Here is a 16,508-nt window from a genome sequence, read left to right on the forward strand (position 1 = left end):
GTGTTGGTTGATTAGCTGGGTGTCTAATCCAAAAAGTTTAAGTTTAATTTTTGCAGGAAGTTTCCAGCTTTTTGCAAGTGGTCTAAGTATATAAGAAGCTACCTTATCTGCCTCTGGAATCACTTGAATCTTTTACTTATACTTTTCGTTATTTTCTAAGTTCTTTGTACTTATTCAAGTAGATCAGCAGCTTCAGCTTTCAAGTAACTTAGGTGATCAAGGATAACTCCCATACTGTATCAGATTTCTTAATGGCTATGTCTTCTGAAAAGTGACAGGTCATAGTTCTTAGGAAAGACACGAGGGAATAAAGTCCCAAAGCTTCGAAGTGTAGGAAAGATTTTTTTTTTTTTTTTTTTTTTTTTTTATACTTTGTCGCTGTCTCCCGCGTTTGCGAGGTAGCGCAAGGAAACAGACGAAAGAAATGGCCCAACCCCCCCCCCCCCCCCATACACATGTACATACACACATCCACACACGCAAATATACATACCTACACAGCTTTCCATGGTTTACCCCAGACGCTTCACATGCCTTGATTCAATCCACTGACAGCACGTCAACCCCTGTATACCACATGACTCCAATTCACTCTATTTCTTGCCCTCCTTTCACCCTCCTGCATGTTCAGGCCCCGATCACACAAAATCTTTTTCACTCCATCTTTCCACCTCCAATTTGGTCTCCCTCTTCTCCTCGTTCCCTCCACCTCCGACACATATATCCTCTTGGTCAATCTCTCCTCACTCATTCTCTCCATGTGCCCAAACCATTTCAAAACACCCTCTTCTGCTCTCTCAACCACGCTCTTTTTATTTCCACACCTCTCTCTTACCCTTACGTTACTTACTCGATCAAACCACCTCACACCACACATTGTCCTCAAACATCTCATTTCCAGCACATCCATCCTCCTGCGCACATCTCTATCCATAGCCCACGCCTCGCAACCATACAACATTGTTGGAACCACTATTCCCTCAAACATACCCATTTTTGCTTTCCGAGATAATGTTCTCGACTTCCACACATTTTTCAAGGCTCCCAAAATTTTCGCCCCCTCCCCCACCCTATGATCCACTTCCGCTTCCATGGTTCCATCCGCTGACAGATCCACTCCCAGATATCTAAAACACTTCACTTCCTCCAGTTTTTCTCCATTCAAACTCACCTCCCAATTGACTTGACCCTCACCCCTACTGTACCTAATAACCTTGCTCTTATTCACATTTACTCTCAACTTTCTTCTTCCACACACTTTACCAAACTCAGTCACCAGCTTCTGCAGTTTCTCACATGAATCAGCCACCAGCGCTGTATCATCAGCGAACAACAACTGACTCACTTCCCAAGCTCTCTCATCCCCAACAGACTTCATACTTGCCCCTCTTTCCAGGACTCTTGCATTTACCTCCCTTACAACCCCATCCATAAACAAATTAAACAACCATGGAGACATCACACACCCCTGCCGCAAACCTACATTCACTGAGAACCAATCACTTTCCTCTCTTCCTACACGTACACATGCCTTACATCCTCGATAAAAACTTTTCACTGCTTCTAACAACTTGCCTCCCACACCATATATTCTTAATACCTTCCACAGAGCACATAGGTACTGTTCATGTCACCAATTTCTAAAAAAGAAAGAAATATTTGCCCCGGGCTTCTTCTTAACCCCCTGACCACCACACTCATTAATTAACTACTGGTAATTACAATTAGCTGTTGCTCTCAACCCTCTCGGTAACTGCTGCCTTTTTTTTTTTTCTTAAGAACACATGTGAATCCATACTTGGAAGGCGTTCCCGCTTGTTACAAGCCGTGACTCTCGGTTCTAATGAGCACCATCGCTTACCTCATAAACCTGTTCTTCAGTATTAATCCCTCCCGCCCAGACCCACCACTTCAGCTAATTACTCCTCCCTAGGGGTAATCAGAGGCGAGTTTCAACAAGGCTGCTAGTGATAAGTCGTTGGGGCGAAGGGTGGGAAGGGGGTTTCTACACCCAGGGTAATGCCTTACACCCAGAGTCTCGCTTTACACATAGAGTAATGTGTAGAGCTACACCCAAAGTGTGGCTCTGCGCTTAATGTGTAGAGTAACCCCCTCAGAGTTTAGCTCTACACCCAAGGCGAGGCTTTTACACCCAGGGGGTCATTACGTAGGTGAACTAATTACCCCATAAATACAGTTGAGCTTCGAGTGTTCGATCCCGCGGCGACCCAACAGCACTACCAACACCCGGTAAATATATAGGTCGGCCATGATAACACTGCACCGAAGAGGAATTCCCGTACATACATTTGTGTATTGACTGAAATACTGACAGAACACACACATTCTCTCTCTCTCTCTCTCTCTCTCTCTCTCTCTGTCGTATACATAATCGCTGTTTCCCGCGTCAGCGAGGTAGCGCCAGGAAACAGACGAAGAATGGCCCATCCACTCATATACACGTATATATATGCCTTCATCCATTCCTGTCGCTACCCCGCCCCACAAGAAATAGCATCGCTGCCCTCCCCACCCCCACCCCCTACCCCTCCCCTTCAGCGAGGCAGCGTCAGGAAAACATATGCTTTTCATTTCAGGCAGGAGCAGCAGCGGGACACCTCAGCGTCATGCTGAAGAAGGAGAGGCAGAGGAGGCGGCGGTGTGGCGGATTGTGGTGGTGGTGGTGTGGGCGGCGGGTGGCAGCGGCGGGCCTGCTGAGCCTCTCCCAGATGGCGTTCCTCCTCCCCAACCCTGGTAAGCCACTCCTCTAATGCCCACCACTGTGTGTTGGGATCCCTTGGTGTTCCCTCCCCCCAGGCGGTCAGGAAGGTTTACATCAATACGGTCAAAGCATTAGGGAGGTTTGCATCAATACGGTCAAAGCATCAGAAGGGTTTACATCAATACGGTCAAAGCATCAGGAAGGTTTACATCAATACGGTCAAAGCGGTCAGGAAGGTTTACACCAATACGGTCAAAATGTCAGGAAGGTTTACATCAATACGGTCAAAATGTTAGGAAGGTTTACATCAATACGGTCAAAGCATCAGGAAGGTTTACATCAATACGGTCAAAGCATCAGGAAGGTTTACATCAATACGGTCAAAGCGGTCAGGAAGGTTTACATCAATACGGTCAAAATGTTAGGAAGGTTTACATCAATACGGTCAAAGCATCAGGAAGGTTTACATCAATACGGTCAAAGTGTTAGGAAGGTTTACATCAATACGGTCAAACCGTGAGGGAGATTTGCATCAATACGGTCAAAGCATCAGGAAGGTTTACATCAATACGGTCAAAGCATTAGGGAGGTTTGCATCAATACGGTCAAAGCATTAGGGAGGTTTGCATCAATACGGTCAAAGCATCAGGAAGGTTTACATCAATACGGTCAAAGCATCAGGAAGGTTTACATCAATACGGTCAAACCGTGAGGGAGATTTGCATCAATACGGTCAAAGCATCAGGAAGGTTTACATCAATACGGTCAAAGCATCAGGAAGGTTTACATCAATACGGTCAAAGCATCAGGAAGGTTTACATCAATACGGTCAAAGCATCAGGAAGGTTTACATCAATACGGTCAAAGCATCAGGAAGGTTTACATCAATACGGTCAAAGCATTAGGGAGGTTTGCATCAATACGGTCAAAGCATTAGGGAGGTTTGCATCAATACGGTCAAAGCATCAGGAAGGTTTACATCAATACGGTCAAAGCATCAGGAAGGTTTACATCAATACGGTCAAAGCATCAGGAAGGTTTACATCAATACGGTCAAAGCATCAGGAAGGTTTACATCAATACGGTCAAAGCATCAGGAAGGTTTACATCAATACGGTCAAAGTGTTAGGAAGGTTTACATCAATACGGTCAAACCGTGAGGGAGATTTGCATCAATACGGTCAAAGCATCAGGAAGGTTTACATCAATACGGTCAAAGCATTAGGGAGGTTTGCATCAATACGGTCAAAGCATCAGGAAGGTTTACATCAATACGGTCAAAGCATCAGGAAGGTTTACATCAATACGGTCAAACCGTGAGGGAGATTTGCATCAATACGGTCAAAGCATCAGAAGGGTTTACATCAATACGGTCAAATCAGCGTATGTGGCAGTCAATATCAAAATATTTTGAGAAAAAGGTAAAACATGAACGAGGTTTACGTCATGATTAATAACTGACCTATCTCGCCACCATCAAAAACTCCAGGTTTTGCAGACAAAGTCATCGTAAAGAAGAATCCTCTTGTGTTGAATGTTCACATGTTTTCCTCCCTGCTGTTTCTTTGCTAAATCTGATCCGATTCTTTCTGTATATGGAGTCTATGTCATATGTGTCCAGGATGATTGAGGATCAAGTTGACCTCATCACCTCTAGCTCTATTGCCTCTCTAGTAGTAGAAAATGATTTTGTCAATTTACCTGTACATCTTGGTGGCATCTTTACGAATATGAATATCGGGTCAATTAATTCCTCTTATCTATTGCTATGAATGTATAATCACTTAATCATTTAATTCCTCCCGTCTGTTGCTATTTCAGTACACATGAAGAACATCACAACCAAAACGTGACGTCGTGAATGCAGAAGCTCCCACTAGGAAAAGGAAACTCGGGAATCCTGAGCGCTTGCGTGTATTACCACATCTTCAACTCTCTGCAACTAGTCCTCTAAAGATGTGGTAATACACGAAAGCTCTCAGGATTCTTGCGTTTCCTTTCCCTATCGGCGTTTCTGCACATATATATATGATACACTCATAGTTGTCTCTCCATTCGCTTCTGACGAAGGTGAGGGCGTGAGTGGCGTAGTTCTGGGCGGCAACAACTCCTCCTACTGCCTGTCGGAGGTGCCGCCCGACCTGGACAGCTTCGCCGTGTGTGCCACGGTGTCCCCCAGCCTCCCTACCCTGCCCCAGGGACACCATCGCCGCCAGGAGGAGGAACAACAGGATGATCCGGACGCCGTCATCTTCACCCTTAAACTCGGAGGGACACTGCTGAGGGCCAGTGAGTGGTGGGTGGAGTGACCCGGGGTATGAACAAGGGGGGGTGGGGAACCAGTCACTCACTGTGAGTTACATATAGCCATAAGTGGGGCACTCACAGAGTTACATATAGCCATAAGTGGGGCACTCACAGAGTTACATATAGCCATAAGTGGGGCACTCACAGAGTTACATATAGCCATAAGTGGGGCACTCACTGTGAGTTACATATAGCCATAAGTGGGGCACTCACAGAGTTACATATAGCCATAAGTGGGGCACTCACAGAGTTACATATAGCCATAAGTGGGGCACTCACAGGGGAGAGTTACAATTTCGATAAACACGTTGCATGGTGCTGTCCCTAAGGTGGAATACACACGCCAAACACACAAGCGCAAAACTCTCTCCACGTACAGTATGAATAGGTAATTATATACATATTTGTATGCAATGCGAGTCTGTGAGAGACACGAACAGCCAAACAAAATCACTTTCGGTCATGTAAGGCCAGAGGGGGTGGGGTAAGCCAGGCACAAACATGGCAAATATTGACAGAGGATAAAAGCAACTCCAAAAAAAACATTCCATTGCGAGTCTTCAGGTAATGTTCTCGTGGTTCTCCTGCCGCAGGTGTGACCGCCTCGTGGACCGTGCGGGCCGAGTACCTGGGTCGGAATTACACCTTCGACGACGTCCTAATCCCCGGCATCTGGCGAACCCTATGCCTCACCTACCTCCCCGAGCGGGGCTCTGTGAGTCGCGGGTCCTCCTCGACCATTCTCTTCTACCCTGTCTGTTGCATGAGGGAGATTTCATGTCATTATTACCATTATACTTCGTGGCAGATGCAATATCATAGCCTGCATGATTATGAGATGAAAGACTAATATATATGTATTAATCCTTAGTAAATTTGACGGAATATAGAAAGTTTCTATGATATCTTAGCTATATGTCATGTAATTATCTATGTATCCATACCCTGTCTATCGAGGCGAATGCTAAATCAAGACAACACACCGGCAGATAACAGCGTACATCCGGGAACGAGAGAGTGAGGTGCAGGAGGCGACGGTAGCGGAGGATAGCGACACGCCCGAGGACGTTCCTCCAGGTTTCTGCCTCGGTTCATCATCGGACGGTCGGGTCTCCTTCGCTGGGACCATCTTAGCCGTCTCTCTAGCGCCCCTAAACGCCCCCGAGCCAGAGGCATCGGAGTTCGAAGGCATCGACTGCAGCAGACTCGTACCCCTAGACGATGTCTTAAAGTTAGACTCGTTCTGGAATGCTTCAGGAGAGGTTGACCTGATCGAATACGACGACAAGGAGTTGTGTGACGACATCTACACACAGGTGGCCCTCAAGTTCGTCGGTGGCCACGAGGACATGCTCAAGAAGTGCCACCTCCTCGGAGGAAGGTTCCCTTCGGAAGGCGAGATACGGACTGAAATCGTCAGGTTACCTACGCGACTGTCAGAAAGCTGCGTAACGAAGGACGAATTCCTGTCGTGGCTCGGAGTCTCGAGGAAGACGGAGGAGGGGCTCTGGTCGAAGTGCTCTGTCCTCCTGAAGGAGGGCGAGGTCGGGGAGAGGCACTGCATCACAGAGCTGGAGTGCAGCGTGTGCCTCGTGCCCAGGGCACTGCGCTTCACGCTATACGGCCACATTCACAACATGGACCGCTCGTACACCTTACAATCCTCGCTCGACGGGAAGATGTACATGAGGGGCGAAGGGGCATCCGAAATCCACGGTCTTGACGAGTCGTGGATCCTACAGTCGAATCTCCACGCCCAGAAGATGAGACTGGACGACTCTCCATTGCCCGTGGGACGCCAGCGGTGGAAGGCCTCAGACAAGGAGGAGGAGGAGCTCACCCTGACCCCCTGCGGAGCGGCGCAGTTTTCCTGCGACGACGGCACCTGCGTCCCCCGCAGGCAGAAGTGCGACGGCATCGAGCAGTGCCCGGACCACAGCGACGAGACCTACTGCAAGCTGATGGTGAGGGCCAACGGCTACAACAAGTACATCAGCCCCGTCAAGAGCAAGAGCAGCAATCAGGCCAACGGCGTCAAGAGCGATAACTACCTCATCTTCTCCGTCGGCGTCCACTCCATAGGCCCCATCAACACGCTCGACGGCGTGGCGACCATCGAGATGAGCTTCGTCTTCCAGTGGTTCGAGGACCGGATGAAGTACTGGGAGCTGACGGAGCAACCCAACATCATGGACTGTGACGACATCTGGGTGCCAGAGTTGACGGTGATGGCTGGTCGTACTGAGGGGATGGGCTACGACCTGGATGTCTACCACGCCAGCTGCTACGTCGAGAAGCTTCTGGGACTGTCCCAACACTGGGATATGGAGGATCCCAACATGGGTCAGTATTGGTACTTTATTGTCTGTCCGTCAGAGTATTAAAGGATTCTATTTCTCCGCATCTGCGTTCAGGGACAGCTCGCTGGATGAAAACAAACCACCAAACTAACCAACTTGAAGTTCGAATCCTGGTTGCGGCAGTCGGTACACAGTCAATCCAGTAGTTCATCTTCCCTTAAGTGTTGGTTGATTAGCTGGGTGTCTAATCCAAAAAGTTTAAGTTTAATTTTTGCAGGAAGTTTCCAGCTTTTTGCAAGTGGTCTAAGTATATAAGAAGCTACCTTATCTGCCTCTGGAATCACTTGAATCTTTTACTTATACTTTTCGTTATTTTCTAAGTTCTTTGTACCTTATTCAAGTAGATCAGCAGCTTCAGCTTTCAAGGTAACTTAGGTGATCAAGGATAACTCCCATACTGTATCAGATTTCTTAATGGCTATGTCTTCTGAAAAGTGACAGGTCATAGTTCTTAGGAAAGACACGAGGGAATAAAGTCCCAAAGCTTCGAAGTGTAGGGAAAGATTTTTTTTTTTTTTTTTTTTTTTTTTATACTTTGTCGCTGTCTCCCGCGTTTGCGAGGTAGCGCAAGGAAACAGACGAAAGAAATGGCCCAACCCCCCCCCCCCCCCATACACATGTACATACACACATCCACACACGCAAATATACATACCTACACAGCTTTCCATGGTTTACCCCAGACGCTTCACATGCCTTGATTCAATCCACTGACAGCACGTCAACCCCTGTATACCACATCGCTCCAATTCACTCTATTCCTTGCCCTCCTTTCACCCTCCTGCATGTTCAGGCCCCGATCACACAAAATCTTTTTCACTCCATCTTTCCACCTCCAATTTGGTCTCCCTCTTCTCCTCGTTCCCTCCACCTCCGACACATATATCCTCTTGGTCAATCTTTCCTCACTCATTCTCTCCATGTGCCCAAACCATTTCAAAACACCCTCTTCTGCTCTCTCAACCACGCTCTTTTTATTTCCACACATCTCTCTTACCCTTACGTTACTTACTCGATCAAACCACCTCACACCACACATTGTCCTCAAACATCTCATTTCCAGCACATCCATCCTCCTGCGCACAACTCTATCCATAGCCCACGCCTCGCAACCGTACAGCATTGTTGGAACCACTATTCCTTCAAACATACCCATTTTTGCTTTCCGAGATAATGTTCTCGACTTCCACACATTTTTCAAGGCTCCCAAAATTTTCGCCCCCTCCCCCACCCTATGATCCACTTCCGCTTCCATGGTTCCATCCGCTGACAGATCCACTCCCAGATATCTAAAACACTTCACTTCCTCCAGTTTTTCTCCATTCAAACTCACCTCCCAATTGACTTGACCCTCAACCCTACTGTACCTAATAACCTTGCTCTTATTCACATTTACTCTTAACTTTCTTCTCCCACACACTTTACCAAACTCAGTCACCAGCTTCTGCAGTTTCTCACATGAATCAGCCACCAGCGCTGTATCATCAGCGAACAACAACAACAGTTATCAAAACGGCCCACCCTTGAGTTGCTGACGGCCACACAGTATTCATGTGACGTATCAACTTGCCGGGAATTCCATGTCATCATCATTATCATCAGTGTAACTACATTCATCATCATCATCATCATCATCAAAGGTATTCATACCATTATTCATCTCTTTGGCAGGACGATACTTCAACGGGTGGGAACAGCCGCTGAAGTACGAGATGAAATTCCGCATGAAGATCCCTTGCAACTTCAAGCTTCACCGCTATCCCTTCGGATCCCAGGTGTGTCCCGGGACCTTCTACGTCCTGAATGGCGGCGAACCCAGCATGGTGTTCCAGACTACGGCCGCCAGCCGAGTCGTCAACTACAGCGGCAACCACGACCTGCTGGAATACAAGCTCTTGGACATCACCTACGAGTACGACGCCGAACAGATTGTCGTCATGTTGCACCTGAAGAGCCTCTACGACTACCATGTCCTCAACAGCTTCGTCCCGAGTGCCATCGTCTTCCTCATCTCCCTGACGACCCTGTTCTTCCCCGTGGACGACTTCAACGAGAGGATCATGGTCTCCCTGACGGTGCTGGTCGTTCTCGCGGCCCTCTTCACGCAGGCCAGCGGCGCCTCCGTCAAGACCCCGTACTTCAAGCTCCTGGACATCTGGTACACCGCCCTGGTGGCTCTGTGCTTCGTCGTGGTCGTCGTCAATGCCATCGTCCACGCCATCCTCAGGAGGCGGAAGGACTCCATTAACGTGGTGATGCCCAAGGACCGGGTTTCCTTGCCCCACGACGACGAGAGGAACCTCAGTATAGCTTTGAAGTTCAACTGCTTCGCGAGGGTCGTCATGTTCACCATCTTCTTCGGCTTGGTGTTCGCCTACGCTCTGTTGGGAGCTGATGTCCTGTGACACTGAGTTTCGTGTTTCCAGTGTGAATTCTTTGATGGAATGGAATAGCCGTTATGCCTTTATAAGTCTTAGGGTAATTGATTAATACTTAATTAGCTGGTGTGGTTTAGAAACGTACCTGACTCACGTTCCATTAATCTGTAGAATAACTAACCAACTGCAGGTTTTGCTGGTCATCTGCATTATAAGGAATATTGCCGCATTACAAAGGTTTGTCTTGTTATAAACTTTTATATAAAAAAAATAATTAAACATGTTTAGTGTGTTTTCAGTAACAGGTTTTCCTTCACGATACTATACGAGTGTTCCTTTAGCTAAAGCTACAGGCAACGAGAAGTTTAACAAATTCTTTTTTTTTATTTATATTAAATTACATTTGCTTTAAAATCTCCATATACTTCATGATTTTCATGCTGATTACGATACTGAAGTCGATAACTTATTTTTGGGTCAATTACTAGAAAGGTTTAACATGATTTTTAATCTTCAAAAAAAAAAATTTGCCTTAAAATTTCTTTGTAGATTTAAATTTTCAAGCTGCTCATCATCTTGAGGAGTCGATATATTATTTTGGGGGGGTAATTAAGTCCTGTAACGAGGCTTGGAAAAGATTATACCCTGGTTATATATAAAAAAGATGATTACTTGCTATCTGTTGGCGAAAAGAATCATTAACGAACACTTTTGATTACTTTTCAAAGTAGAGGATTCTTTTTGCTATCTTACATACTATTTGTTGTACCATGAAATACCAGATGATTTTTAACTGGAAAATGCATTTCGCTTAAGAATCTCAAAATATATCATATCTTACAAGCTTTTTTCTGTAAGTAAATCTTGGACATAAACTTAACTGGCTTTACAGCCATTAGTTTTTACCAAATCTTTTACAATGCGAGAAAATGTTCAAGTGCATTTTTTTTTTTTCGAGCGAGAAAAGGAGGGAATCCTATGTAGCGGGAGGCAAGCCCAATGCTTCAAATAATGATTCACTTACGCTAAGCAATTCGCATCAAAAGCAAATCCTTTCGTTTCCTTTACGATATGTTATTGGTTGATAAATATTCTAAACCCATTATTTTTAGTCGCATACTAGAAAACGGATTGCACTCAAAAGTATATATTTTTTGTCTCATCACTCAACTACATATTTATTGTGCGGTACTGAAAAAGTAGTAATATATGATAATGTTATGAATGAAAGTTCTTTACAGTACAACTTCCCTCACCATATTACCATAATAATCCCTTACCCTAACCACATTACCATATTAATCCCTTACCCTAACCATATTACCATATTAATCTCTTACCATAACCATATCACCAAACTAATCCCTTACCCAACCACATTAATCCTTTAACCTAACTATATTACCATATCAATCCCTTATCCTAATCATATTACCATATCAATCCCTTACCCTAAATATAATACCTTATCAATCCCTTACCCTTACCATATTACCACATTAATCGATGTGTAATGTGTAAGAAAAAATAGTGCAATGTCATTTCGACATTTCTTGAGACTAATTTACCAACTCATAATGTTCCCAGTTCAGACTAAGTTTTCCAGGTGAAATACTGGCAAACAACAAGTCGAAGATCAGTTCTTGACTTCGAAATTCAAAAAAGTCAAACAAAGACCATTTGAGTATGATCTTAGATTTATTTTCAACACCTAATGTGATTCTTTAACTCTTAAAAACTAATTGATCTAGAACTATCAGCCTTGTCAACAGTAATAAAGCGTTTAAGTAAATTTCAACTAGGTTATAACTTTTACCATCAAGGCTTTCATAACACTTTACAGTCAAGCCTCACTATTCAACCAACCTAACAGGATGAATTAGTGTACATAAAACATACATTAGTCTTAAGAGGTCGACAACACTTCTCTGAACCAATTCTGAACACTTTCATGAACTTATAATCACACATTCCATCCCGACGGAGAATTAATGACGAAATTTTCTAAACAAGCTTTTTTTTTTTTAAGTTATCTTGATATGCAAGACAAGACAAACATTCTACATTGCTGTGTTTATAGCAGTATGAACAATCATTCAAACGTGATAGCCTAGTATAGATAAACTCTAGCAACATGATAGACTTACTCTAAATATAGCCTAATGAATATAGCCTAGTGCCATTTTCATAAGGAAAATTACCAAAATGTAGGAACATGTCTCAAAAATATCTACATCTGCCATTAACAAATTCATAACCTTCTAAAAACAAAGCGCTTTAAACACGCTAAATCAAAACATTACCTATCCAAGACATCAGAATTTGAAAGAACTAAATGGAGGAGTTTACGACGGGTAATACAGTAATCAGTAAATAATAATTACCGCAGCTGGGGTGGTACCCATTCAACATACCAAATGATATCCTGTTTCACGACTTGTCTCCAGAAAATCATTCCAAGTTAAACGCCAGAGGTCAAAGCAAACGTTAATAAAGATCAACTCCCAAATTCATGTCGAAATAAAACGACCTTACTTTAATAAACGACCTGCTGTTCATGATTCCGACCCTACATTAACAAAAGCCAAAAAGGACATCGTAACGAGTAATCGACATTTGTAAATTCATAATATTTTCACAGAGATGATCCCTGATGTTTAGCATAACAGTGACTAATTAATGAATCACTATTATCCTAGGCGTTACAATGATAACCACACACAGGCGTTACAATGATAACCACGCACAGGCGTTACAATGATAACCACACACAGGCGTTACAATGATAACCACACACAGGCGTTACAATGAGAAGCACACACAGGCGTTACAATGATAACCACACAGGCGTTACAATGATAACCACACAGGCGTTACAATGATAAGCACACACGGGCGTTACAATGATAACCACACACAGGCGTTACAATGATAACCACACAGGCGTTACAATGATAACCACACACAGGCGTTACAATGATAACCACACAGGCGTTACAATGATAACCACACACAGGCGTTACAATGATAACCACACAGGCGTTACAATGATAAACACACAGGCGTTACAATGATAAGCACACACGGGCGTTACAATGATAACCACACACAGGCGTTACAATGATAACCACACAGGCGTTACAATGATAACCACACACAGGCGTTACAATGATAACCACACAGGCGTTACAATGATAACCACACAGGCGTTACAATGATAAGCACACACGGGCGTTACAATGATAACCACACACAGGCGTTACAATGATAACCACACACAGGCGTTACAATGATAAGCACACACAGGCGTTACAATGATAACCACACAGGCGTTACAATGATAACCACACACAGGCGTTACAATGATAACCACACACAGGCGTTACAACCACATACAGGCGTTACAATGATAACCACACAGGCGTTACAATGATAAGCACACACAGGCGTTACAATGATAACCACACAGGCGTTACAATGATAAGCACACACGGGCGTTACAATGATAACCACACACAGGCGTTACAATGATAACCACACACAGGCGTTACAATGATAAGCACACACGGGCGTTACAATGATAACCACACACAGGCGTTACAACCACATACAGGCGTTACAATGATAACCACACACGGGCGTTACAATGATAACCACACACAGGCGTTACAATGATAACCACACACAGGCGTTACAACCACATACAGGCGTTACAATGATAACCACACAGGCGTTACAATGATAAGCACACACAGGCGTTACAATGATAACCACACAGGCGTTACAATGATAACCACACACAGGCGTTACAATGATAACCACACACAGGCGTTACAATGATAAGCACACACGGGCGTTACAATGAGAACCACACACAGGCGTTACAATGATAACCACACAGGCGTTACAATGATAACCACACAGGCGTTACAATGATAAGCACACACAGGCGTTACAATGATAACCACACAGGCGTTACAATGATAACCACACAGGCGTTACAATGATAACCACACAGGCGTTACAATGATAACCACACACAGGCGTTACAATGATAACCACACAGGCGTTACAATGATAAGCACACACAGGCGTTACAATGATAACCACACAGGCGTTACAATGATAACCACACAGGCGTTACAATGATAAGCACACACGGGCGTTACAATGAGAACCACACACAGGCGTTACAATGATAACCACACAGGCGTTACAATGATAACCACACAGGCGTTACAATGATAACCACATACAGGCGTTACAATGATAACCACACACAGGCGTTATAATGATAACCACACACAAGCGTTACAATGATAACCACACAGGCGTTACAATGATAACCACACACAGGCGTTACAATGATATATACAAAGTGACAGTCATCCATAATACCCCTGTTACTACTTCTGCCTGGTAAATGCAATAATCTTCACATAAACATAAATATCTCTAAATAATGCATATAATCCCACAAACATGACTGATCCCTAACAGTGCATGACAAATAAGTACCTGCAAGCTCTGTATTACAATCAACAAACGTCATATCCATTTAAGCTATTTAAGAATTCCTCATATTTTCAGGAGCCCATTTCTACCAATTCGCCATTTTCAACGCGACTGGAGATTTCGTTGTATACTTTGGCAGAAAAGCCTAGCTAGCATAGCCCCTACTATATATTCACTACCCGGTCATATATACCGTATATAAATTCAAACTGTCTGTTCAAATCTTCAATCATAGAAACCCAGTTTACTTCAAAACACAGCAAGAAATATCAGAGAAAGAATAAACTAACCCAACTTACCTGAACCAAATCCCAGAGCGACTAACTCAAATAAAAAACTATGGTGGTCATTCCGACTCAATATTCGTTATAAGTCTCGTGAAGCGGGCTGAACACCATGAATCAACTGCACGGTGAAGTAATTAAAAAGAATTGAAGTCTTTCCCTTTTTCGAGCAGCAGATTAGTAAATGAGAAATCACATTAAATCCCTTCGAATATTAGTGACTAAGAAGATGCACTTCCTTATATCTCGATCAGTTACGAAAAGACTTGATCGAAACCCAGTTCATTCACAATTTAGTGGTGGGTTCAATGAGATGGAGCAACTGGGCAATTTACACCATTACAACAAACAAATAATAAGAATTTTTTTTTATCTAATTGAAAAATCAACTGAGAAACTTTATAAATTTTTCTCTAAGTTTTTTATATCAGTGGGTTAATTATGCATAGTTTCTTGGCTACCCTTGAGGAATAGAGACTAATCGCCATATCTTCAAAGGCTAAAGTGGAATCTAATCTCAAGGATACTATTAATCGTTCTTTAGAAAGAAAAAAAAATATTCCATCAGGTGATTCCAACCATAATTTTGGAATGTGAGAACAAGTGCAGGGACGATGGATTTGGCCTTCTACCACAAACTCCAAATCATTTATTCAAATTCTCTCTATGAGAAAAATAAGAACAAGGAAAAACAAATTGGAATTCATTCAAATAATTATAACAAAGGAAATTGATTAAGCAAACATCGATTTATGTGTAGAGAAGTTTATTTTAAAAGATTTTCTATCTTGAGGCTTAGAACCGCGACAAGGATCACATCATCGCTGAGAGGCCCAGGGAAATGTAAGCTGATCTCTTTAATTTTTTAAGTGATTTAATTTTGAGTTAATAACACTACGGTAGATACGTTGGACTTTTATTTTGTATTGTTAGAAATGTCGTGTCACCATTGATGACATAGATATTCGTGTCTTCGTCGTGAATGAGGTAGACCCGAATATTTTATTGAACTTTGTGTCTGCAGCGGATTTAAAAAGAAAATGTAAATAAGATATACACTAGAAAAACCACTTACTTTCTCGTATTGTAATTGAGCCTCTGGGAGTTAAACGAATAATTACCGTGCAAAGAATAATACAAATGGTGCAAATTAATTTCATCAGATATATTACCTTGTAGCTGTATTGTAGAAACGTATTCATATTTCACACCATTTCCAGAAGATTCTTGATGTTAAATGGACTTTGGTTTTAAATGTCTTGCTATCTATTTCATATGGTATGCAGCATATGCTTGTATGTTCCCTTACTCTGCTGTTAAGGGTAGTGTGCGTAATACAGTATATTTTTCATCAACAGAAAAATAGAAAAAGAATATTTTGAAGTTTAATTTTTTTTTTTTACTTTTATAGTGAAAAGGGTATCCATTCTATTGGTTTATTCATTTGCATTAGGTTTTCTCTCTGTATATATCTATGGATACCCCTCTCCCTCTCCAATAGTGGGGAGGGCTATGAAGATCAAGAAACCTGTTGGAGTAGAACATGAAAGTTACAAAAGTATTAAAGTAAACCTGCCATAATTTCTGAACCTTTGAAATTCCACCTTTGGCACCTGCTGGTGATTTGGGTAACATGACAATTAGAAACTGAAATATCTTTTTCGTAAATTTCCTATAAAAAGGTTCAGGAATGAAAATGATAAGCAAAATTGATGCATAGGCCTGTCATTGACGTGAAGAATTGTATAGGTTATTTAGATTAAATTAAATACAATGATTTCATATGTAATTATTAAAGTAAATGATTCACAACAACAAATCCAATTTGAGTTTACTTACTGCATGCTAAATGCATATCTGGCCGTAATAAAGTGTAATTAGCAGTAGACAAGTTATTGCATTATTTTTACTTTTCATGATATATGATTATATAATCATATCA

At 42.9% G+C, this 16,508-nt stretch overlaps 1 protein-coding gene across 1 annotated transcript; it reads left to right on the forward strand.

Annotated features, from left to right (window-relative positions):
- The first annotated feature begins 2,617 nt into the window (after positions 1–2,617).
- Positions 2,618–9,988, forward strand: LOC139754839 (uncharacterized). Its single transcript, XM_071672703.1, has 5 exons — positions 2,618–2,754; positions 4,793–5,011; positions 5,623–5,783; positions 6,019–7,372; positions 9,061–9,988. The coding sequence occupies exons 1-5, from the start codon at positions 2,628–2,630 to the stop codon at positions 9,792–9,794; spliced, it is 2,595 nt and encodes an 864-aa protein (XP_071528804.1). The 5' UTR covers positions 2,618–2,627; the 3' UTR covers positions 9,795–9,988.
- Positions 9,989–16,508: the final 6,520 nt, after the last annotated feature.

This window comes from Panulirus ornatus, chromosome 17, assembly GCF_036320965.1.
Source record: "Panulirus ornatus isolate Po-2019 chromosome 17, ASM3632096v1, whole genome shotgun sequence".
Lineage (NCBI taxonomy): Eukaryota > Metazoa > Arthropoda > Malacostraca > Decapoda > Palinuridae > Panulirus > Panulirus ornatus.